The sequence below is a fragment of the Malurus melanocephalus genome, unplaced genomic scaffold (genome assembly GCF_030028575.1).
Source record: "Malurus melanocephalus ecotype Western Australia unplaced genomic scaffold, MMel_1.1 scaffold_251, whole genome shotgun sequence".
NCBI lineage: Eukaryota > Metazoa > Chordata > Aves > Passeriformes > Maluridae > Malurus > Malurus melanocephalus.
This window is the reverse complement of record NW_026623483.1, coordinates 566,044-592,812: the sequence shown is the minus strand read 5'-3', so window position 1 is coordinate 592,812 and position 26,769 is coordinate 566,044. Positions and strand designations below refer to the sequence as shown.

General features: G+C 41.9%; 1 protein-coding gene across 2 annotated transcripts; it reads right to left on the bottom strand.

The window, feature by feature from the left end:
* Positions 1-1,173: 1,173 nt before the first annotated feature.
* Positions 1,174-26,769, bottom strand: UBE2G1 (ubiquitin conjugating enzyme E2 G1). 2 transcript variants are annotated; one of them, XM_057375494.1, is made up of 6 exons: positions 26,484-26,769; positions 11,684-11,786; positions 8,926-9,023; positions 7,700-7,878; positions 4,423-4,546; positions 1,174-2,345 (listed from the first exon to the last, which is right to left on the bottom strand). In XM_057375494.1, exons 1-5 carry the CDS (start codon positions 26,527-26,529, stop codon positions 4,460-4,462), a joined length of 513 nt encoding a protein of 170 aa, XP_057231477.1. In that variant the 5' UTR covers positions 26,530-26,769; the 3' UTR covers positions 1,174-2,345; positions 4,423-4,459. The 2 variants fall into 2 exon arrangements, with proteins under 2 accessions (XP_057231477.1, XP_057231476.1); XM_057375493.1 differs by lacking the exon at positions 26,484-26,769 and having other exon boundaries at positions 8,926-9,018; positions 11,684-11,740.

The following is a 26,769-nucleotide window of genomic DNA, read 5'->3' as shown; positions in this document are numbered from 1 at the left end:
TACAAAGAGGGAAATGAGCACTGCTGTGGAATTCCCAGTTCTTCCACACACTCAAAGCAAGACAAGCATTTCCATGCCTAGCCCCTGAAGAACAAACAAGCAGCAATTTAGGAGAGCAGAGAAAGCTTTAAACTGTTTTGTGAAGTCACAGGCAAGTCCATGGTGAACTGTGTATGTTACTTTGGACACACAGACAAAACAAAGACCACAGCTGAACTTGCTGAAAACAGCAAGTACCTTGAATTGCCTCCTCTAGAGATGATGTGGGAATGGAAAAGGAAGGGCAGCCTGCAGGGGAGTAAGTCCATTGCTAGGTTTAGGAAGATCAGTTTTTTTCCAGTGTTTCTTTTAATGGAAAGAGCAACACCATGCCACTAAAATTCCACTACAGTCCCAACCCTAAGTGGAAAAGGGTAGTCAGCTGGTGGGAAAGAAACCTGCTCTGAAGACTTTTSGACAAGTGCTCCAACAGGAACTCAAATCAGCTCTGGTGTCTGGGCACCAAGGTACAGCACACACTTGCCTGGCTGCAGGAACACCTAGCCACTTAAAAACAAATTTGACTAATGATTTCACAAAAAAATTAATTTCCAAATATGTAAATGTGGATATTAAACATGTCTGTTCATCTAAACCACCTGTAGGAGGAAGTAGTACCTTTCCCTGTAAGTCCCCTTATACTAAATGGCTTTGTGTCCCCAAGGGCTGCCTTGCCTCTTAAAACTGCCTCCTCCTTCCACCCCAARCCCCCCCTCCAACCTACAATATGGGCCTTTACACAGCAACATGAAATGAAGTTGAACCAGCAAATTCTTAAAACCTGACTCAGACACTGGAACTCTTGATTTAKTAGTGGGTTATGCTGTGCTGTGAAAAGAAAACAGTCAAGCAGTTTCAAGATCCTCTAAAGCTTCTTTGGTCAAAGGCTTGAAAATTCTTGTGAGCAGATACTCTGCAATTAGTATTTGCTCACTAGACGGCCAAAGATCATTACAATAAGGAGAAAAGTGTGTTTTGGTTGCTCTTTCCAAGATGAAGCACAGCATATCCAACTTCTCAAGTGTTTGCTGGGGTTGTGTTGTTGAAGATAYTCAGGTAAGCTGTGCTCTAACAATAGGTACCCTTCCTATTGYGATACTCAAGACAGCAAGTTTGACACATTATTATTGGAAAAAATTATATTTTGGAAGAACTCACTACAGAAGGTGACAGAATTCCAAAAATCAAATTACATGAAAATATACATCGCGATTTTCTTTGTACATTAGGTGAGGAAAACTCTGAAGTAGAAGGCAAAGCAGATGAAGGGCCACAGAAGAGAATAAAGGAGGGAACCTATTTTTGATACCAAACCCAGAAGTTAGTCATTTTAAAGCCTACAGATGTGCATGCTTGAACTCAACCTTGCAAGAAAACAAGCCTCCCCCACACACACCCCACCCCACAAACAGGCAATGAAAAAGGCAAAACAGAAATTTCACCCATAAAAAGCAGCTCATTCCTATCTTGGACTAACTTAGTCAACCAAACTTCCAAGTGAAAGCACTCAAGTCCTTGGAAGTTAAAAATCCATCAGGCTGCTCAAGGGTGCTCCATGGCCAGTTTTATTGCTATACCCAATTCAAGAAGGATGAGTAATTGGGTTTAAAAAATGGGTGGAAAGAAAAAAAAACAAGCACCTTTGAGACTACAAAGGTCATCATAAAAGAAGACACAAGTAATTGATAGCAAATCCTTTCAGGGTTTAATAAGGAAAATTTAAAGTTCTGATGGGGGAAATAAAAGGGAGCACGTTTCCAAAAACCAAAAAAAAAGAGATACTAAACTTTAATAAGCAACAAGTTTTAATTAAGCCTCAGTGGGTCAAAGGAAAATTAAAGTGGAGGAATAAAAAACAAAACAAAACAAAAAAACCTTTATCCTAATTAGTTTTGACATGCTTCACAAGTTGGTGTCTGTTTTTTTTCAACTCAGGAAACAATGAATAGGGAGAGAAAAAACCTGCTAAAATCTTTAGAATTTACACAATTCTATCCCTAACTACAGACAGCATTATTTGGTACAATGTGTATTTGTGGATGTACATGAACAGTATATATATTATCCGGATCATGTTGTGCTATGTACACATCTTTACAATTCTTCCTGAAGGTTAAAGCAGTTCATTAGATTTCAAAATGCGTAATCATCTTGTGTTGGCACTTGTTAGGCTCTTGTCAGCATTGATAACTGGCATGTTTTATTGCAGCCCAGTTCCAGCCAGTGTTTGCCAACTTGTAACAACGTCCAGCAATAGGTGGGTAGAGTGCAGGAAAAAAACAGTGCCATGTTTCTCAATTGGAGACCTGCAAAGAAATCACAGGTATTAAAAAAAAGAAAACAACAAACCCTCATCACCCTCAATTGTTTTCAAGATTATTTTCAAACTCAAGAAGGTAATGATTACTTGTTCAAGACATTCACATACCTCTGAACAGAAAATGGATAAATCCAAATACTCATCACCTGAGGAAGAGTTAGTTCAGCACACTGTATATCCAAGCTCAATGATCAGACTTTCAGACTCCTGTTACTCACGTTGCTTGTTGAGTGCACAGTGTGTAAAGCTTTGATTATTCAYACATAGGGCTAAACACTGCAGATTTATCACTGAAAAGTGATGCATTACTTACTGTGAATGGTAGGTACAAATGGCACAGCAGTGCTCAGCAAGCACTGATACCATAGCCCCCAGTCACACTGGGCTGGTTTGAAACCAGCTGTGACCCCTTCTCATCCAATTCCCTGCCCATTGCTCACTTGGGAGGAGTCACCAGGACTTAGAAAAGCTTTCGCCTTCCAAAAAAGCAACACAGCCAATTACTTAAAATATTTGTCACGAGCATTGTTTCACTATGGCCAAGTTCAACATGGCAACAGAAATGAGGTTAGTTAAGGATACTCTGGAGTGTTACTCACAGTTACTCCCTTTCTCCAAGACAGGAAAAAAAAGTCAGCTGCATTAACAATTCTTGCATTCCTCTTTTAGGCAGTCGTACAAGACTTTCTGTTCCTTTGCTTAGTCTTTTGATCAATATGAAGCATTTTTCATGCTTAATCTGTACTGGAGAAAGTTCCTTTCAACCAAAGCATTTCTGCAAAGACAGACTGCAGAATGAGTTTGTCACAGATGAAGCCTTCCCCCAACCCCCCCAGTGCTTACAGAAGGGTAAGAAAGGAACTCTCTCCTGTACAACTGTGATGAAAAAACTACCTAGCAGAAGAATGTAATAAGCTGCTCTGGTTCAGTCASTAGAACTACATACAGTGTCATATTTCTGTCCCTGTGAGTTATGTATGCTGTAGATACCCAGTAAATACAGATTTGGGTTTTTCCAGCCAAATGGATCAGAGCAGTTTATTTGCCAAACCAACCATTAAGAAAAGGCAGCTTCAACATGAAGCTCTGTTTTGCTTTGAAAAGCAAGAGTGGGAAATTATTAGCTCATGGAGGAAGTTTTTCCTTGGCATACCTAAGATAGAGTGACCAAAGGCCAGGGATTTATGGACCATGCTTTAATTACAGAGGTTACTACGAGAGGTTATTAATAAAAAAGTCCCATTAAAACTGAGATGGGATTGTGTAAATTAGAGTAAGTATCTTGAGTCAGAAGCTCTTTAACAGGTGGCACAAAAGCAAATACCACATCAGCTGCTCTCAGGTCAAAACTTGTCCAAGGTCTCAGATATGACACAGTTCAGTTTCCAAGTAGAATATAGCTGTTTTAATGAAGCCATTCCCAAGCCTTCCTCACTAAAAATGCTATTTGGGCTGCTGAAGAGAATACGACTTTTTTCATAGTATTGATGGGTAATATCTCAATTTGATCCTTTCTGCTGTGCCAGGAGACTTTATTAAAACTCCCATAGATACCTGAAGCAAACCCTTCTCAGTGGTTCCTGAAAACCTCACTGAAATCTCATTTAAAACCTATGTGCAACATGCCACCAACATCTGCAAGATAATCTACAACTCCTGAGATAACAAGACTTTCAAGATGCTTTTAAGACTCTAACAAGTGTTCTTCCCAATAATGAATATCAAAGAATTATGACCCCCTTCTGTTACAGCTCCAGTAACCTCTAGGCGTCATTACTAAAGCAGGATGAATTCTGATGAAGAGAAGGTCAACTTCTGAACAGCATAAAATGCAAGAATACAAGAGAAGTTCCCCAATTTTGACAGATGGGGCTGTCAAGTGCACTTAATTCTTTTAGTCTTTAGTACTGCGTACAGCCAAAGAACTCCACTGAGATCATGCAGCTGAGAAGAAAGGTTTGGGGGTTTCTAATTGCTTTTGAGGGGGGAAAAAATAGCTCAGCAACACTTAAGCAGRAAATCCTCAACTCAGGTAACTGACTTGTCTTGAGAAGGATACTTACCCTGAAAAAAGTGAAGCTACTAGCTGCTGAATAAGTGTCACTCAAAAGCAGTTTCTTGGCTTTTTCTTACACAGCGGGCAACTTTTCTTTTAAATTCTCCATTTCTGTCTTCTCTCCATTCTTTCTGTAATTGAATAGACAGCTTTCAGATGTCAGTCCTGTAACAGTTTACAAGCTCTAGGAAGACTCTTGGTGTTTATGTTTTCAGACATTAGCCATGTAGTCAACACCTAAATTTGCTTACAATCATTGRGCTACTCCCTGAAAATCTGTGATATTCAGGACTTTGGAAAGCTTGCTCTGGGTTTCTGTGCCAGCTGCCTACAAGACAGTGAGGATGTAATTTTCCCCTTGGATTTTAGGCACACTCCAAGACTAACCTGTTGGCTCCCCAGTGTTTCTTCAGCCTACAAAGYAGCAGCAAACTCAACCTGTAGACCACAAGCTGTTGTTATGGGTTAGAGATTATGTCTTTAACTGCAATGATGAAAATGGTATTGTGGAGCCAGCAATTATTCTGAGGGGTTTTTTTTAAGGACCATTTCAGTTCTCTTCCATCTAGCCAGGACACTCCAGGACAGAAATACAGAAGTCACAGTATCCAGAAGAGGCACAGCAGTGTCCTTCGAAAGCAAAACACCTCCTAGTTAGATATGGCTCCAAGATACTGGCTCTGTGAGAAAGACCTTAGCAGAATACTCAGCTCACATACAGGGCTGGTCTCTGTGACAGGGATCTGATTTCAGAACTGCAGAGATGAAGAGCAAAGACAAAGATAAGCAGGAAGATGGGTAAGAGRGAAGTCTGAACCCAGAGATGCACACATCAAGGTATCACAAAAACCAACAGGACAAAGTGCAGCCAGGTTTGTTTTGTGCCAGGTTCATGACAAGCTTAGATGAAAGCACAGGAGCATCAGGTGTGGTTAAGACCGATGTGCTGGGTACTACCTTCCAGTCAGAAGTTGCAGGGAAAATAAAAATAACCGCTATTTCATGAAGTTCTACAGTTCTTAGTTTCTGATACAAGCAATATATTCTTATTGCAGGAATGAGGCAAAGGGTTAAAAACCCCCACATTGTTTTACCTGGATGCAATCTAGCATACAACACCTTTTCAACCCCACTTGAAGTGAAGGCTGTAGTACATTCAAGTGATAAATGGCATATCTTAACAATCATCACCTCCAAGCTCACTTCAACAATCAGCACATTGGAGGGCCCAGCATGTCAACTTTCCTATGAAAGCACAAATAAGGCTACTAATTAATTTGTTCTTTTTCAGCAATTCATGCAGCAAACATTCGGTTTCTTGGATTGGGACACAGGACAGCTTACACAAGATGGCTTAAGGCCAAGAAAAGCATTKAATTTGTGCCCTATGAGCTTCAGAGTCTTAGGTTTTGTTTCTATTTTTTCTATTTGTAGTTCTATGAATTGTTCAGATTTGAATAGCACGCAAAATCTCCAATTTGACAGCTGAATCTCCAAAAACAAGGTCATGGACTGTTCTATTTGCTTTTCAAAATATCTATTCAGGTTCCTGACCCTCATTTTCCTCCCAGTTCAAGAGATAGTACTCCAATGTGCATGGTTCATTTTTCCAGAAAGCAGGTATATCCCCTGCTCCTATAATGCTGTGAACTGCCTGTAACACCTTACTTCCTAGACTCACTTAAAAGCAGAAATAAATGACAGCAGACAAAATATGTTATAGTAACTGCCAAATTTTATTGCTGTGGTAAACACAGGAGCTGCTGATTCTTCGTTACCCTGATAAGTATGTTTTTGCTAATATGAAGAGATCTACAATCCAGCAGGAGAASCCAGCTGCTAAAGCAGCACTTTTAGAAGCTCCTCGAAATACCTAATATCATAGTTAGAAAATTAGTTTCTAACATCTCAAGTGRTGCCTCACTATCTTCACAGTCAGATTTGCATTTCAGTTTTTGTTCTTTCATGCTGGACTAGAAAAAGCTGTTTTCATTTTCGACCTTTATGCTAAGGCAAATTCACTTTGTGACTAACTACTAAGGAAAAACAAAAGAATAAAAAACCCACTTCTAMAGTAGTTGTCAGAGTGGGGCACAATACAAAAAGCCCGATGTCAGGAAGGTGACATGCCCAGCTAAAAGTATGTGCTTTCTCCAAAGTTAGGCCAGCTACATTCAACATACACRAGTTTGTGAACTGAGGAATTCTAATTGCACTTTTAGCATTTCATTAATAACTTGCTCCTCCCAGTGCTCTCAGGTTTGCCAGCAGGAAATGTCCATGTTTCCTGGGTGTCTGCTTCCATTAGTTACATGACAAAAAAGGGGAGGTCCAACACTCAAAATGGTTAAAGGAGGAAATTGTTCAATACAACTCTTTGTCTTCTGTTTTCTTCCCATTAAATTTGTTCCATATTAGTCTGTTCCTAAGGTGGTTTTTTACAGAGTTCAACTACTTTTGAAAATACTCACAWCACAGTAGATCAAAGGCTCCAGGAAACTACTAAACTCCCACCCACTTTGGGAAGGTATAGCTMGGCTGACAGAGCAGGATAACATTCCTCTAGAAAACTGCATCTTACAATTTCCATCTCTTTTTTTTTTTTCATTCCCACAGTTAAAAAACCTAGAACTTCTCTTTTGTGAGAGGACAACATTCAATCACGGCAGAACTACAATTCAAGAGCATGTTAGTCTACGTCAGGTGAGTGGGGCCTGAAGTTTGTCCCGCTATGCCCTTCCAGAACTGAGAGTTTCTTCCCTCCCCACCACAAAYAGCTGTAAGCCTAATTGTTATTCTGCTCTAAACACAGCTCTTCTAGAGAGCTGATAGCTATATTTATACACACACACAAGCACAGGCCATGCTCCAGAACACTGTGCTGCATCAAACACATCTCACTTACAACTGTGGATTCAGTCTTTGTAAATCAGACCACTTTTCCTCACTCATTAGCTAGTCAGCCTAGTCTGGGACAACCCTTCCTGTTGAGTTGAAGGCCAGATGCCCAGTGAAGCTTTTGAGCATGTTCTCAGAGTACAGACCCACACAGTCAAACCTACTACTCTAATCTGTGGGACACCAAGACTGCTCTAGAGAGCTGGAAGAAGCTCCAGGGCTAATTAGTAGTTCTGTTTGACAACACTATTTTTCCCAACAAAAAGGTAGCCTTAGCCTATGATGGAAAAGGTTCATACCAAAGTTACTGTTTCCTAAACTAGAAACAGAACTCCATTGCAAGGTTTCTACATTGAAGACAACTGGCAGACCAAGGAAAGTCTTACCGCTGCRTCAACATTAGCAGGAGAATCACCATTGGGATCTGCCAGCATAGAAATAACACTAATCATGATAGTTTCCACTGTATGAATGGGAAGCCAGCGTTCCTCAGGTTTTTCATAGCCATATTTGTCTTCTCCAGGCTCATGAAGAATTGAAATGCAGACATCGCCATTCTTGTCAACTACAAAATAGAACAAGGCATATTTCAGTCATGAACAACATGCTGGCATTTCTTCAGGACAGTCATGGAACYGTTCATCTTCATTCCAGCTAGTCTGAAACACGTTAGTGAAGACACTTTAGAAAGAAGGAAAGTAATTAACTATTGCAGAACTTCAACTGTAATAAACAGGGCTTGGTGAAGTCTGAATGTGCCTGGACTCCTGGCAGAGAGGGCACATGGGGAGGAAGGACACAGTCTTAACATCAAGACTATTTATTTAGACAGGCTTCCASTACAGCTTTTTCTGTTAAGTTCAGCAAACCAGAGAAAGACTTTCTTCCACAGCAACAGCATCAGCCGGATATTACTGGAACATATTGAAATATGATTTAAACTGCTGGAATTAGAAAGTGCCTGACAAGTACTCTGGTATTTCCAGAGCTCAAACTGACACAGCATTAAAATATCCCCTTGTCCTTTTGATGGGAGCACAGTCTCCTCCCACCTTTCAATATCTACAGTTTCTCTTGTTGAAGAGCATTTGTCTTTCCCAGTAAAACCATCTTCCCTTTTACTTCACCTTCGCATCTATCTCCAACAGTCCATAGTTAAATGAGACCTTAGAAGTCTCCTTTGGAGGGACTAAAAGATTTCYTTTCATGCGTCACTAGATGAGGACAACCTTGGGCCTTCTATACTGAACTGCCAAGTCAGTAATAGCAAGGATGAAATATTTGAACGTATAACAAAAGGCAGCTATAGAAGTCAAGTTTCTCCTCAGACTAGAAWTTTGCACTTAGGGAAAAAAATTAAGAAAAAAACCCTGAACAGTTACCAAGGATGCAAGAACCTACACTGAATAGCTTCTGAAAATACTTGAATATTTTAGCTCTCAGAGCGGCACTATTAGAAACGCTGCCATTGTTATTACTTCTCTATTAAGCGAGGATGGCAAAGTAAAAGCAGAGTTTTATATTTCTAAAATGAACAGAAATATATCTATTTGCCTTCACTGCATTTTAGTTCTGAACTGCAAAAAGAGATTGAAACTTTGACATTTCTTACCATTCGGATGCCAGATTTCTGTGATGAATTTCATTTTTGGCGGCCTCAGTGGGTAGTCTTTTGGAAAAGTAAGATGAGCCTTGAAAACACCACCTTCACTGGGGAATCAAAAATATCTTAGTAGAGTTTCTTGTAAGCTTAAGCTGAAGATTGGTACTTACTGCTATATCAAAAGCTCTAACTTTACACCYCACACAACTTAACATCATGTTGGTAATTAACAGTACCAACATTTCCATATGTGATGTAAAGAGYTTCTAGATTGAGAAGATCCTTTCACAAGATACTGCCAGTTCCCCAACAATTTTTTTAGAACTATGATGATGTTCCAGAGGGGAAAAACCACAGGGAAAAAAAAAATMAAAAAACTGCCAAGGAATTTACCATCTGGAATCATAACTTGCATTTTTTTCCTCCCAGTACATTTATTAACAGGGAAAAAAAGGTATTGCCAATAACTGCTTTCTCAAGTCCAGCCCAGCAGACACCCATTTTCCTCAGTYCTAATTCTGCTTTCTCAGTCTGCAGCAGTGAGCCCCAGGGAAAAACTGTAGAAAGCTTTGGCTGTGTCTCCAGCATTAAATGTAAAAAGACTTCCAATGCCACCTTTTCAACACTAAGCTAAAGGGACTCAGGCATGACAGTGAGGTGTTCTGCATTAGTTACCAACTCAACTGGAAAACAGTAATAAACAAGACACATCTAGTTTTTATGTGGAGTAACAAGGCAGGAATAGTCCCTTTTGAAAAATGTGAAGGCCTGTATTAGATGGAAAGGTTTACAGAAGGAATACTTTGGTAATAACAATACTATAAAATTTGCCCTGCTACTGTCATTTCTTTTAAMTGAAGGTTGTAACAAAATTTGGAATTGCAAAGGCAGAGATTACAAAGAATAAAATATAAACCGCCAAAGAACAYGGCATGAGATGTGCAGTTGACAAGCTGCTCCTCAGCTTCCACACAGACAAAAGGATTGGCGTAGAAAACTGTTTGGTGAATTTTTACCTGTATTTGTAAAGGAGTAGGAGCCAGTCTCCAAAGCCCACAGGCTACTGAGAAAATAACGTTTTACCACCGCTAACCCAAAGGTGTGCAGTTCTAGCAAGTGCCTCAAAAAAAAAACAAAAAAAAAACCAACACCCAAACAACCCCAAAAAGTACTGCCTTRAAGTAACTTGGCTCTTTGATGCAGCTGAGGGGTTCTGAACCCACAGTACCCATTTTTCAAAAGAAAAGGCAGGCAGTTTCCAAAGAATCCTTCATATCAGGAAAGGTAAGAATTCCAGAAACACTATTTTAACATTCATGATGTCAATATAAAGGAGAGTTAGATTSCATTTGTTGATATCCCCAACCAGTAAAATCCTTTCTTCAACCAGTCAAATCCATTCTTTCAAACTGAAAAAGTCCTTCTTTCCCTTTTTAAAGAGGCAGATCCTAATGCCACTAGGCTGTTGGGCATYCCTGGTTGCCCCGTATCAATGGCATATAAATACAGCTTTAAAACTCAATATMATTAGAAATCAGTTAATGAAATACAGCTGTCAATTAAGGGAGATCAATGCCATTTTTAGCAATATTCCTGATAAAAGGGTTTCTATCAGTGGAGTAATGCACAAAGTCTTTTAAAGTAAACTCAGAATAAATAAAGTGGGACCAGAAATGAGACTGAAGTTTGAAAACTGGTTAAATTAAACTATTATGTAAGACTGTCCTTAGCAGTCCAGGGAAGAATTCAGTGTAATGCTACCCTGAAAAACAGCAACTGGGGACTGAAATAGAAGAGAGCTTCTTATCTAAAAAGCTTCAAAAAAAGCTCAGAGCCTATCGAAGTAGACAAAAAACCCACAACTGCAACTTTTAACACCTAAGATGATGACCAATTATAAAYAGCATTTCTTTACTAACAATATTTATAAAATGGCCATGAGAATGTAACAGAACCACTACAAGACTGTTCAGAAAATGTTAACAGAAGATGGAGAAATCATCTCATGCAAGACATGAGAATCAGTGTAGTGAGCTTGAGGAAATTTGATTACTGGGTTTAAGTACTTATTCAAAGTCTGTTGACAGACATACATAACTACATATGGTGCAACCAAAACTGACCTCAAGCAAATGTCACTAGGCTTTTTGTATGAGTAATTTCATYCTGCAACAAATTAATGAAGAGAACAGAGTTCATCTTCAAGAGTAYACTTTAAACTGACCTCTCCTGGGCACAGAACCTTTTCCCAGAAACCAGAGTAGATGATCACCCTGAAGTACTCCAAGTCACACTTGGAAGTTCTCCCATCTCAAACTGACAGGATTTGAAGCTAATTCTATGGACTRCTACAGTTTCCTCCAACTACATCCTACTTTGAGTACTTTCCTAAAATCACCAGCATGAAATTGTTATGGTTTTAACATAGCACTATCAGCAGAACTACAGCCTCCCAGCAGCAGCAGTAAATAGTGGACTTTATCTGCCTTTCTCACATGTGAAAGAAAACAGAAGCTGCCTCTAAGTGTACCTATTCTCTCTCTTTTCCATACAAGTACAAAGAGATCAGTGTTGCCTTTTCCCAGGGGAGCAAAGCAGCTTAGAACTTCTACATAGCAAATCCAGCTATTTACAGGTATTTTGCACGCAACAGAGGAGCATTACCTAATTTAGCACARAGATTTTGGTTAGCTTCTATTCACTAAGAGCAAACTAGAACTAGTAAATCCAAATTCACTTACGTTTCTATATAAATATCAGTACTTACTATAGTGTATCTGGAGGACCAATAATAAGGACTTCCCATCGATAAAGATCATTGTCATCTATTAAGCCCGCTGAAAAGCCTTCCACGGGATTTTTGTTGAGCTCTGTGTAGGAAAAAGAATTTAAGAATAACTTTAGGTGTCTACAATATTTACTGTTTTTTCTCATGTCTCTACGCAACCAAAAAACCCCATGGCGCTTGTTCATGGACTTATGGCCTGGGTGAGAACCCCCAGCTCCCCACCACAAACACTGCCAGAGCTGGGACCAYGTCTGACCCAAACTATCCGAGTACACTGTGAGCAGAAGCGCCAGAAAAACGTGCAGCTGTGGGACATGGTCTCCTAAACTACATACCAACAAGTCTTTAAGTCAGKAAACAGGCTTTCTAGTAATAAAACAGCTTTGCAAGAACCCTGAGGAAACAGCTTAAACGAAAGTCTGTCTTTACCTCTAGAAAATGTCAACAGAAGACCACAGTCATGCTATGTTCTTGTTTAAAAGTAACATTCTACTTTGCTGAAATGATTCTTTTTTCAAAATCCAAAAGCATTTGAGACCTGTGCCAGTGAGTTCTAGAGATAATGAYTTACTATATTTTGAACTAGTAGAAGAGAACACAGAAGATAAGCTGCTATGCTGTTTAGGTATGTGGTGGTGTTTTTTTATTTCTTCCTTTTGCTTTACAGTTTTTTCCATCAGAGATAAGCAATACAGCATTCTAAGTGTATAGGCTACTTCATACAGTTAACGCCAGATAGACACTTCTTTGGAAATAGTTACACACAAGTCACACCTAGGTCTAGACTCCACTGAGTTTCTGTTTTTAGCCTGCTCCAGGAAAAAAACCCATAAGATTTGGAATTAAACCCTTTGAATTAATTTTGCCGAAAATCCAGTGGTGAGGATAGGAAGGGGACAGCTTCAGGTCAGAAGTTACTTCAAATGCCRTATTTATGCCAAATTCAAATTCTTCATCCAGCATTTTCAACAATACATACAGAGTCCTGACAGATCTTGGGTACTCAGGATAGGGAAGGGAGAAAAAAAGTTATTCCTTCAATTGGTCAGTAATTTCCAGATTTAATCAAGATGGTAGTTATTGCAAAAAAGCCCCACACTTATTTTACAACCTGTCAGACACTACACAGCCCTTATTGTTCTGTTCCACAACACAATTTGTCTACATATTCCCATTTTGTAAACCCAAAAGCTGTATTTTGTGTTGGTTTCCCAGCATTACACAGACCTAAGTTCAGAGGGTCTTAGAATGTCCTCACGTACATGCAGAAAGAACTTCAAGTGAGAACCTTGTACCTTTSTGGAGAAAAGGGTGCCATTAAGTCCAAACTGATTTGCCCATAAGCTTGCAATCACTGGTTGCCAATTAAGTTCTGAACTGTTTAAAGTGTGATTTAAAAAGGCAAGAAGAAACAATTCAAGCCCTACACAGAGTCTAGGTCCACACAGGGAAAACAAAGCACACAGTTCACATGAGGGACCAAGGTCCTGAAGAGGTAGATAGCAGGAGCATCAACTTTGGTCATTGGTAATTTAGTCAAACTTATCCACAAAGATGACTCAATGCTAAAATCCCAAGGAACATAGAAGGAAGGAGTTTTCCTAARAGCTACTCAGAGGGGTGTAATCAGGAGGTGAGRTCAGCCATCCAATCCCCAAGATGCAGGACAAAGACTTGGATATTAAGCCCAACCATGTTTTTTTTCCAGACAATGCCTGAAAGAAAAGGCAATGTCACRGGCTCTCTAAACAAGACACAAACTTCAAACCCAAAAACTACAGCATGGCCAAATCTTCTCTAAGCAAATCAGTTTTCACATTCTGTCATCTGTGAAACTTTATGGAAACACCTGCACAAGCCTGAGTAACTATTTAATTATAGCAGAAAGGGCAGATAGCCTAGGTGAGCTCACATTGAGAGCTTTACCAGTCCCTTACCACCTCCTTAATACAAACATTCYTTCCTCATGGTATATTAAAAGTTCTGCCATATTAGTAGTTGAATATAACCTGTTTTTTCATGCAGGATTTAATTTTAAAAAACGGCCTATTGCTTGGGAAAAGAGTCATCTCTGCTCAGGACACTTCCTTTCAGATGTTTTTACTATTGTAATACAGAACACTCATCATAGYAACTACAGAAGTCAGAATGCAAATACTAGGTTTGAGTATCTCACCTAAGAATTTCAAACCTTAAGCCTGTGAAACACAAGTCCCGTCATTTCTGCACTTCCAGAGAGAAAAAAGGATTCACGCCAAGTTCTGTGTGAACTGCTGTAATTTAAACTACTGACATTTACCTTCTTTATTGTTTTGTTAGTTATTCACTGCTCATTGGTATGGCTTAAAAGAAGACCGCCAGAAGTTAAGACTGAAAAAACTCAAAATGTTTCTTTCTACTTAAATATGTCACACTATTTCCAAGGCCAGTATACACATTTTCTTCTCTATTTCTTAATGTGTGCTATTCAAATTTCTTTCTACATCTCTCTCAGCCTCAAACATTATCCCTAAGTAGTTCAAAACATTTTTCATGCATTTATTTCCAAAGAAAGACAGCTCTYACACTCCAACTCACACCTAGGACTGTGTAGCACAATATTGCAAGAGATCTTGTGAGAAGSAGCAACATTGCTTGTTGCCAACTCCTTTAGTGCAGAACATCTGTAAACGGTATGAAAAGGACAATCATTAACGAAAATCTTCAGTTAAAGCAGTTAAAGAAGTTTGCTTAGTGGATGCTGCCTTTAAGGCAAATGAGCACATTACTTCTTTTACAGAAGGCGGCATCAGTCTCGGCTTGTGAAAAGGTTTTCCCTCCATGACAGCAATACTGAAGCACAGCTCAAACAGCTTCTGATTGCAGAAACACTCTGAGGAAAAACAATGAATATAAGCTCATACACCTTCTTCACAAGAGGTATGCAGAATTACCATCAGCAATTTAAAAATGAGGTTTTCCATTCAGATTATTTATACTAAACTAAACAACATGGCTGGTAGGCAGACAAAAAAGGAAGTCTCAGGAAAGTTCTGCACTGAGACATGAAAAGCATTATCCCTGGCTGCTTTACCATGGATAGCCAAGAGCTGCTACTCACTAAAACTTGCCAACGTCAAGGCCCAAGGTTTGTTTGGCTTTGTTTTTTTCCCTGGATATAGTCAGTGCTGCGTATCAGGAAAGTTAACCAGTAGTACCACCTGTATCTTGCCTCTCTCTTCACTCGTTGAACCTCACGCAGTAGTAAAATCCATGCACCAAAATCCCAAMGGAATAGCAATGCAGGCAGGGCACGAAGGGAACACACATGGCTCAGGCGCACAGGGCTTGTGCCAGGCCAATGTCACTGCCCACCAAACAAGCRACACTGACACTGCACCCAGAGCAGGGGACACCTGCTCCCTGTGCCTGTCAGTCCCCACCAACCACAGCACTTAACTGCTTGCTGCCTGAACAGAAGCCTTCCTTGACAAACATGTGGATAAAGCMAAGGATTCGGTTCCCTTCTCCAGGYAGGGAYGGGGSARCAAGCTCTTGGTGCAGGTCCTCTCCAAAGCCCTTCTGAAGAACTGCCCTACCAGTCCTGGACCAGCAGGGAAGCCAGAAACCTATGAAGAACTGGATTGTTCCACATTATTTTTCCAACAGCTTTGCAATTTCTTACCTGAAGATATGCTGTACTTTTTAAACATAAATGAGTACACTAACACATTTCCATCATGCCTAACTAAATGCCATTTACTAAACCACAAAGTGTAATATATAGTAGTAGCAAGTATTTCTGACAATATTTTCTGATTATTTAATATAATAGGCGTTTTTCTACACAGTAAAAAAACCCAACCAAACAAAAAAACAACAAAACATTCTTRCAGTCAGTCTAGAAGCAGTTTCAGGTAGAGCTCTTTGCAGGCCAAGCAGCAGCTGACAGCCAGAGCACACACCTGGACAGCTGCCAAGCACCAACATAGCTGGAACGGAATCCAGTGTCTGCTTATAAATTAGACATTCAGTTCCTTTAATCCCAGTCCTGAACCTGGGATTAAATCCAATACCTGATTTGGAAGGTGAGGAAGACTAAAGGCCCATAATCCAACAGAATTGCTTAAATCCAGAACAAACTTTAAATCCCCATGGCTCCCTTTCCACATGATCTGCCACACAACACACTGTCTGTCCCTTTAGCTCTTACTAAAGCAGAAGTTACCATTGCCTTAAATTTGAGCCAACACTGCACCATGGGCTGCACTTCAGTTTCAGTGTTTAGTTTACATCAAGCTACTGATGTTCCCACACTCACTGAAACTGCCTTTATATAAGCCAAGAGACTTCACCAATCCCAGWGCAAAACAGCATCAACAAAAATGACTAAGCAGTACGAGCCCCATGGCTCCATGGAACAGCTATGTACGGCATCCAAACTTTTCAGCCTGATGTCTCACCCAGCCAGCCACTGCATATGAACACTTTGGAGTATTTTAAGCTACATTACAGTACAAAGCTTTCAAAAAATATGAGCTCCTGTATTTTTTTAATAGYAGCCTCTTTAGTAAGTTACACAGTGTTTGAGTTTAGTGCAGCCGGTGGATAGAGTACAACACAAAAAACAGAGACTAGGGAGCCCAAGTCCTGGCTAAGGCTTCTGGATAAATCATCTAGCTGTCATACACAGCTCTCAAACAAGCAGGCCATATCAGCATTTTGTATCTGCTGCAACTTAAGGCCGGTGTTGTCTTGGCTGCATTTTGTGAGGCTCAGCACTAGTCCAGGAGATTCTAACTGTTCAGACACAAAATCCTCATTCTAGACGCTTCTTCTCTGTACTCCACAGGTGACTTTCGTATCATCCTTTTACTGAGGTCAGTTATGAGTTCAAAACTTTGTTGCCTGCAKTCCCAGTCAGACAKCTCAGATTCTAGGGGGCTAGGGCTGAGGTTACTATAAAGTAATATGATCTCCCTGTAGAGATGTATTCCCCAAGCTCTCYTTATTACCTGCTTTCATCATGTTCTGTCTTGCTCCACAAGCTCATCCAAGAAGTACAGACAAAACATAGCACAAAATATGCACATGCTCCTGATAGCCATTGTGGGACTGACAAATAGACAACATTTAAGACAGAACAGATTTAGTCTCCAAAGGACATTGAAATTACTTTGAAGGGAGACTGAAGTGGTAAAGACAAACCTGTCTTAAGCAGAGATTCTACCAACCATTTCAGTAGTAGATTTAGATTTGACTCTTAACTTTAGCCTGGCAACTAATTTCCAGTGTTCCACACATCACACCCTCTCACTAAGGGCAGCATTTCAAAYTTCTACAAATCAAATTCTCTGAGCTCAGAGAATTTGTAAGAAGGGTTGCACAAGTATCATTAACAGGCAAGTTGCATCACAGCGCAGTGCTCCATGCCATTGTGTACTGCTTCACTCRCCATCTCCTCACCCATACCTGTGAYGTCTTTCATGGATTTGCACAGCAAAGGAGATTTTGAAAGGGCAGAGGACAAGGTTGGAGATTTCTTGTTTGATTTTTGTTTTTATTCCTAGTCAAATTCCTAGCCAWGGCCACAGCTTAGCTTTGCAAACAAGTGGACAGCAGTGCTATCCCAAAGTTCCTGAAACTGCCACWACAGGTCTGAGGATTAAGGTACCAGAGAAATTTTGAGTAGACAGAGATTGGAATTCTTTTACGAGTAAAGTGTCACATTATTCCAGAATTAGGCTAAGAACTGAGTTGTTTGAATCTGTATATTCTGTAGCTTCACGTTCACAGGAGTYGTGGCATACCTGAAGACAGATAACTAGAAGTTCAGGTTAGATATTTAATGGAAAACTGAGTCTTAACACACCAAGCAGGCGCTTTCAGGTCTTCGATACTACTTTGGTTCTCAAAGAGCTCTCCATAACCCCTGAAGTGCATGGAAGTGGACACCAGTAAACACTGTGAATGCTGCTTTAGATATCTCACTCAGGAGTCCCAAAACCAGCTCTTAGACAGTTTCAGCTAGAGTACAGATACACAGAAACTGATCAAACCCAGCAATTCAGTTTACTCAGCTCACGATCTGTTCCTATGCACCATTTTACCTTAGTCCTTAAGACAGACAAGAAGTCACAACCTATTTATGAGGCATTTCCTTTCTGCAGCCCTCTTCATATGTGGACCCCTCTGCACACACACACTCAAACCAATCCTTCACCAACATCCCACTGTACAGAAGAAAGGTCTGTTTCCCCCTCGCTCAATGCATTTACCATTAAGCAAATATCTGTACTAAGTAACTCCAGTAACTGTGGAACACACTGYGCCTACTAAGCCCACAAATCTTTCCTTTCAAAACAAAATTGTTTAAATTACTTTCCTGTCCAAATCACTGGAAATACAAAATATACTCAACTGATGAAAACCTTTGAATTTCAAAGTATTGTTTGAAGTTTTGAAAGTTATCCTTCCAGAATTAAGGTTCTCAGCAGCAAGTTCAGAATATGTTCAAATTAGTATCAGTAACGTAATTTTGGAGAAATCAAGGTAACATGTGTCCTGAAGAGTCCTCTTTGACTAGACCGCTAGAAGCATGCTCTGTATATCATCAGACCAGAAACCAGCACAGTTTCACCACCCAGGTTAAAAAGGAGATTGAACAAGGTCTGTTAATAAACCACAACAAAATCATTCCCAGTAAGGTCTGAATTTTGAGGGAAAGTGTTACAACGAAAGGAAAAACAAGGATAGTAAAAAGAATTGGAAAAACCAATTCTGAACCTGATTCTGAAACCCACATGTRAAAGGAAGCAATTATGTCACCAGGGAATATTCAGTGCTTTGCCCATAGAGCAACTGCAGCACAGGGCCACGTTCATCTCTCACTCTCAGTGTAACAGAAATGCCACCTCCACTTTGTCCTTCGTGGTTGATGCCTGCTTCCACTCTTAAGAGTTAGACAAGTATTCAATGGATATCCACATCTGTCTGTRYTTGAGATGGTCACCCTCAGCAGCAYTCAAGAGATCTTATCAGGATAAGTAGTTTCTGAGACTCCATAATTATCTCATCCCAAAGCAGGTGTCAAAACCAGGTCAGATGAATCACAACTCTACACGCACTTACTTCTCTCATCTACWAAGGGGACTACAATTTCAGATGCCTACTGCACACAACTGCTGTGTGTGAATTTGGCAAGACCWGTGATCCTAGGTGCCATTACAGCAGCTGAGTTTAGCATGCACAAAAGTTAATTATTTTTTTTAAGCTGTTTGCAAATTACCAACAGACTAATGCTAAGAAAAAAAAATCCATGCAAGTATCTTCTGAGCAGTCATATACACATTGGTCATGAAACAGCACTGCTGCATAGAGCCAAGAGTTCAAAGGATGTGTATGGACAAGAACAGAACACCACTAAAAATCCACTGGAAAGTGGCTTGCCTATGCCAGAGGGAGATGTGAACATCTGAGGAGTTCATCAGGAGCTTTCCTTGTCATATGCGTAAGTTGTTGTGCAAGTAAAGGAAAACTTTCCAGCTTGTTTTCTCTCCTGCTTATAATATGAATAGCAGGTTTGCATATCCTAACTTGAGCCACATTGTTAGTCAGAATTATTTCAAGGCATTACTGTAAATGACTCCTGACAGTACCATCTTCTAGATCAGCACCAAGTGCCAGCCAGCTAAAAAAACAGTCAGCTTGACCTATGAKGTGTGTGATGACATCATGGAAATAGGTTTCCCTTAACAATGCATACACAGAGAAACTGTAGGGGAAAACCTTTACAGAGAATTTCTATCAGAAAGTCTTTACTATTATTCTAAACCTGCACAAAAACTGCTAACATTTCTGTCCAGGAGAGCAATTATTTTTATGGAATCCTATTTCAATTAGATTGCTGTACTTAGTGTTCTTAAAAGATCWGGATATCTGATCTCTGCTCCAGCTGATATGCCTTGGACCTGAGARTAGGAAAGAAAAGCAAATATGAACATTTACACTTGCAGGGTGGCCTACGAGAGACTGTAAGTGAAAGATCTCACCAAGACCCGACACTGACAGATATCCACATACTGCTGAAAACTGAAGCAGAGAGCAGGTGCAGTTCATTGATAGCACAGGCCTGCATGTGAAGTTCTGCCTTGATTCTGTTCCCATACACTAGAAAAAAAAAAAAGCGGACAGGAGACTTTCAGGAGTCACATGCCCTCTTCTCACCCAAGCCACCTGCTCTCCTTTCTCCAGGCACCCAACTCTGCACACTCATTTTAGTATTTGGTTAGTTCTTGCCTTCAGAACAGCAAGTTGCCTTCAGTTCAGTTCCACTTCATTAGAACCTCATTTCTATACTGGGAACAAACTGTTGTATTTTAGAACAAAAGAGATAYTGATTAAACACACTACAGGAAGAAAATTTAGCAGAATGCCAATTTGAGGCAAACAAATTTCATCTACAGAGGTCACTTATTTTCAAACTTTAGCACAGGGCTTTGAGGGAACGAAAAASCAACTTATACCAACCACAGAAGGGAGGAAGTAATCCTCTATTAGTTAGATTAGTGCATTAGAATATGCACACATTGTTCCAAGTCTGTCTTGGATTAAAAAGAAATCTCAAAGGAAATAATAAATAAAGTCAATGCAGAATCAGTTACAATTACAACACATGGTTTCACCTGAAGACCATTCACTCTTCTTGACTTACCCCTATCAGTTTCTCTAAAAAAAAAACRTRTAGCAAATCAAMAAATCCTTAGTTTGCAGTTCTGCAGAAAATAACTACAATAATGAAGTTGAAATCAGTATCAATAAGGCAAGACATTTTAGTTGGTTTTTGGGGATTTAACATCTCCAAATGAAGTTCTTATCAACAAAGCAGGAATTCTTCCAATAAAGTATTTTCTCAAATGGTATTTATTTTGCTCCTTACTTCAGATGATCTCCAGCAACATTCTCCCATTTCACTATTCTCAAACAAAACAGGAATAAATCACTCTACTGCCAGACCCAGATATACCCATACTTTGGTGTAAACTTACAATGTCTTGTTTGGTGGGAGCAGAAAAGGAAAGAACTCAGAGTTCATGGCCAATTTGGTTCTTTCCCTTAAAGACTAGTAAGCTGAGCTAGGCAGAGCCAAGGCTGTGACTCCTTGATGAGGCAGCTACATCAARTTTATGAAGCAGGTTATTGCTTCATCCTGTTCAAGCAACTCATTGAGTCATGGCGCCCTTCCATTCCAAGGTCTAGCTAAACCTCACTTTCCAAAACTGCCAGCACCCCTGAAATTCTGCTGGTGRCTATTATAAATAGTCTTTTCTTTGAAGATGCAAAGTTCAGGTTATTTCTGCAAGAGGAACATTTGGAAAACTAAAATGCAGCAGGGAAAGTTAGYCATTAGTCACATTCATAATGTTATTTACAGTGCAACAGAATTTCAGGCTGCTYGTGCTGTTGTAGTGACTACAGTCTAAGCAAGGCCTGTGTTTTAGSAATGCTGTCCATAAAGTCAGCTTGAACAACATAGCTTTTATAATTCTGTCAGCACAACTTCACAAAAAACAGGATTATATCATCTGCTGTAACAGGGCCCTAAACCGCTAGGGGGTTAAGGTGAGTGCTACACATGGTKTACCTAAGTACCTCAAAAAGCATCAGACAAGAAAGACTGATGGTTATCTAAAAACATGTAAGTCTCTAAAAAAAATGCAGGGAGGTTTTATAATTTCAGGTCCACTTAAAATGCTAAGTTTGACACGCGCAGGACCTTGGAGTCTTAATTATTTGGGATAAAACAGAATATTACTGTCCATATGAACAGACCTTCACAATGGAGATAACATGCAATCTAGTACGAAATTAATACTTTACATCAGTGCCACTCAAATGACTATCTTATACCACAGACTTACTGTAAGCTAGTACTCTACTGTAAACAAAGGTTTCTCATACACCATCCACCTTAGAGATAGGCATCTCAGCTTTGATGTATAAAGTGATCTTCACTTTGCAATTCCCTCTCCATTCACTACTTAAATAGATTTTTTTACAAAGTCCTATTTAATTGCCAAAAATTCAACAAGCTCAACATTACATGGAAAGATTCTTCCACAGAACAAAGTAAAAATTGTTGAACTGTCACTTTAAGTATTTAATAGTATTCCAACTTGTTAATTTTTAATTAGACATTTCTGCTTTGAAACAGAAACTGTGTATACTTTAAACTGAAATAATGCCATGTTTCTCATGTTTAAGCAAAGCATCATTGTGGCTTTTCTGTATCTTAAGTTGGAGATTATTTACAACCCAGCACAACTTCAGCCAACAAAGGCATGGTTATTCCCATTTCCAATGTTCTATGTCTATGTTAAAGAGAACTCGCACTTCTAGTTCCACTGTGCACAACTGATTTAACTGTGTCCTCCCTACGTGATTTTGCTGGTTCAACTAGACAAGTCTGCCTACTCTAAAGTCTCTGTGTCAGCAAGAATTTGGCAGAAGGATGAAATAAAAGTATTCAGATAAATACCTCGGTCTGTAAAGCCCTTGGGCTTGACAGCTCTGGAGACTGGAAGGGAAGCWTTACACCCTGTTGTCTCCATCTCTTTAAAGAACGTAAAGTTTTGGGGCTGTAAAAAGAACAGTTGATCTTCCCCCAGCTCCCCTGGGAGGTGAACTCTGCTAAAGTGTTACACCAATCTTCAAACTTGCTGAAGACATTTTTTTTAAGTTCAGAGGCACTTCTTTTAATTTTTTCCTGTACCTTGCCTGCAAGAAATGTACGAGTCATGGCTTCTATTTCACATTATCACCAACGCACAAAGTACCTCTCTCCTTAAAAAAAAAAAAAAAAAAAGGAACAAATATGTTTTGGTACTTCCACAAGCTGCTACAGCTTACAATTAAGTTGATTTGAGAGGAAACAGCATCTAGTTTTAAGTATACTTATAGATACCTGATCCTGCAGCTCTAGTTAGACCCTTTTTAAATGGCTTTGGTATTAAGAAATCCCCACTCAGCACTTCCTTAAATCTTAAAAAAACCCAAAACCAAAAAACAACAACAACAAAAACAACAACAAAAAAAACACCCCAAAAACCCCAAAACCCAAATCCATCAAAAGTACCCAAAGCTCTTACTTAATACCTTGAATTGTTCTTGTGCCTAAATGGGGGCAAGCGCATGTCAATATAAAAACAGCTACCATGCTAAGTCCCTGGGGATCCACCTCAGTATTTCATTAGCAAAGGCACTGTGAAGCCACAGAATTTGGAAGATTAAAAAACAACCTACATCTAATTTCAACTTGTATTTTGTGACTGTCATTGAAAGTCCCCTTCTCTCAGAGCATTATCAGCATCCAGAACATGCCACTGGAGTGCACAAGCATGTTGTACATATGGTGCTGTGGTACCAGCTCCCTGCTCAAGTTTCAAGCCAGCTTGCTTGAGAAAAAAAATAAATAGGAGTCTGTCTTCATACATTTACTGGAGCAACTTGATGTTATGTTCTCAAGTTTTGCTGTTTGGTAAGACCCATTGTTTTACATCTCACTGACAACCAGCAGCCTCACCACTTGACCTACACTTTGACAAAGCACTCAGGAATTAGAATAGCTCATTGAAGTGCTCTGTGCCAGACACCTCCTTTCCCCATAATTAAGAACCAAAGCATATGGAGGACCAAACAGGTAGCCACTCTGRGAACTACTGCTCAACATTCCTCYGGCCATTGTTTTTCCTTCTTGGCATTGAAGAGATATCCAGGGTCTCACCACTAAAAATTTTTTATTCTCCTCAACTACTCCACCATTACACAGGTTTCAGATTCTCGCTTCAACCTTCCTCCATTTCTGGATGTCTTACTCTAACATTACTGAAGCACAGTGAATGATCTAAAGCAATTTAAACTAGCTTAGATCACRTAACACATATTAACTGTCTGTTTACTGTCCTCCAAAACCCAACCACCAGGTATAACCCCATGACTCACCACACTTGATACAGGCAAAAACTGCATGGAGCAGAGAGATGGAATATCAGTCCCATCAGCGCAAATACAACCACAGCGCTGATTTTGGTTTGAGGTAGAAAAAGCAGCGTGGACATAAACAAAGGGACAMACTGGAGCAGCTGAGACTTGGAAGAAGACAGTCAGCAGTAGGGAAGGAAGATAACAAAGCCCAATCTCTGCACTGCAACTCGAGGCAGCCTGACACCAGAAAAACCAGTGTCAGTCCAGTGCCAGCTCAGTTCAGATATCACTTGGAAAATCATTTCTTCCCTATGTGATAACTTTCTCAGGGTTACTCCAGTCAGTTTATCAGGTTGGTTCTCCTGAGAAAAATAACTTTCTCAGGACAGTTACTCCACATAGGACTTTTGAAGAGTTCAAGACTCTTCTTCAATGCTCACCACAATTCATGCACACTCAGAGTTACTTTTAATACAGTTTCATTTTTTTTTTAGTACATGTAAAGAGATACCAAAAGTATTGATAGTACTTAAATCACAAAATCCCCACAAGAGCTGCATGGTGCAAGCAAATGGTTGGAGTCAGTAGAGCTGAATCAGTAATAGGGACAACTGGAAAACCTCAACAGTTCTTACCAGTACACACACAAGAAGCCTTCAGAAAAGAGTGAGCAGAAAGTTAAACATAAGTTAACCCTTAGATCTAGTAGTCTACAGATCTACCTACATATCCAACCAATCTGTGCTTACATAAGGTCTTAAGATCTCACAAGACAACAAAAAATGACACATAAGCTGAATATTTATTATCAAGATACTTCAGTTTTATGTCCAACTTTCTTTTGTGAAGCACAAGTAGTAGATTAAAAGAGAAATTTCAGACAGATGAACAACTATTCTAGGTTTCCAAATATTTGTTTTTATCAAGTTAGAGAGCAACTATTCTACACTATTGTTCTCCCTTAACGGATCATATATAGCAGAGAGAAGCTGCACGTCACATCCAGTCAGGAGCTCCTGCAGTAAGCCCATATCGACGCGTTATTAGCTTATCTGAACCACCAGACACCTCACTGAGTGTCACTAATAACTTCTGCAGCAACCAGGGCATTAACAGGTGGGTGCTGATGTTCCGGACTAAGGCCACAGGATGAGAGGTTTTTTTGTTTTTTTTTTTTTTTTTCCAAAGAGCGTCACCTTAAAGGGATAAAACATTCTGTGCTAGTAGTTCACGATGATACTAAAGTTTCTCAAACTGATCATCAACCAAAGCCAGAAAACAGTGCTGGAGATGCACACTCTATCCAGCTCGTTATACCTGGTTATGCAACCTCATCTTCTTACTGCTAACAATGCTGCTTTCCACCGTTAGGCTTCCAACGATATTAACTGAAGTCTCGGGCCAAAATCCTTCTCCGGGAATTCCTGCGCCAATCAGCGACCCTACTCCTTTTGTATGGCTACTCGGCCAACTCCAGCCAGCCTCTGGCATTGCCCGAGTTTAGGTACACCTAGCACACATTTCCTTATCTGGGTACGGAGCAATTTTTACGTAAGGGACAAAAAAGGCGACCCGATTCTCCTAAGGTGCCGGGCGGACCCGTGCGCTTGCTCGAGTGGATCGCCGTAYCCCGGGCCCAGCAGGCAGAGGATGCGGCGAACATGTGCGAGTGGGGGAGGGAGGGAGCGCAGCCGGCTCGTTTCCCTTTAAGTGTGGCCGCGCACACATGAAGCCGCATTGTGCGGCCCCGCGCATGCGGGTCCCCTCGGCGGGGCCGGGCCGGGCCAGCTCGGCCGCCCGCCCGCCCGGGGACAAAGGGAGGGGGCGCGGCGACACCGAGCCCGGCTGACACCCCGCTGACACCCCGCTCCCCTCCGTCGTCGGCCCGGGCCAGGCGCCCCGGCCCTGTCCATCCCCCAGCCCTGTCTCCAACTCCTCCTCCCCGGCGCCCGTCCCGCCCTCTCGCCCCCGGCGGAGCCCCCCACCCSTCCCCGCGGGTCCCCCCGCAGCGGTCCCCCCGCCCGCACCCCGCTGCTGCCCCGTCCTCTGCCCCCCGCCGGTGCCAGCGGAGCCCCCGGCCCTCCTCCCGACAACAAAGGGGGCAGCGGCCTCCCCCTCCCGGGCACGGGAGGTGAGAGGGAGCCAGGAAGGGGAGGCGGGACGAGGGCACCGCAGGTCCCCGCGGGAAGAGGTGCGAGCCAGGGGAGTCAAGCCCGGGCCCGGAGCGCCTCGTCCGGGAGTGAGGGAACAATCGTCCTTCCTCCGCTTTTTTGCGGCGCCTCACAAGCACCCCCAAGCACCACCCCACAGGCATCCCCCGTGCTGCGGGACAAGCTCCGGCTCGCGTCTCCCCCCCACCCCCCCAGGGAGACGGGGCCGCAAGGGAAGGGGACGAAGAGTCCTCCAGGCTCGGTATGGGACGGGGAGCGGGGGGCCCACGACCGCGGCCGATGCCACCCCGCACTCCCCGTGGGACGGGGGCAGCCGAGGGGACGCGCCYCCGCCGTGCCGGCCCCGCTCCCCTCCCCCGGCTCCCCTGGCAGCAATCGCTGGCCAGGCTCCCCCTCCCCCGCTCGGCCTAGTTCCCTCGGCTCCCGGTTGGGCACAGCGCGGCGAGGGGGGGCCCATAATCTCCCCTTCCCCTTCCCCCTCACACACACACACACACACACACACTCCCGCCCGCCCCCTCCCCGAGACGGCGCCCCCTCCCTTCCCCGCCGCGGTCTGCGGCCCCTCCGAGGCCGCCCGGCCACTGCTCCCCCGCGGCGGATCGCCCACCGCACTCCCTTCCTCCCTCCGCCGCCGACCCAGGTACCTGCTAGTTGTCTCCGCAGTAGCAAGGCGGATTGGAGCTCCGTCATTCTCCCCCGCTCTGCCCGGGGAGGGAGTCCCAGCGGCGGCGGGGACGGCGCGGCTCCTGGCGCTGCGAGAGGCGGCGGCGAGCGTCCCTCAGCCCGTCCGCTCCGCGCCCGCCGGGGGTCTGGCTCGGCGCCGGCCGCCACAGCACGCAGGGTCCCGGGCAGGGCAGCGCGGCCGTGGCTCCGAGCCGCCCTCCGCCTCCTGCTCCGAGCCCTCAACGCCGCCACCTCCCGCTCCCCCCT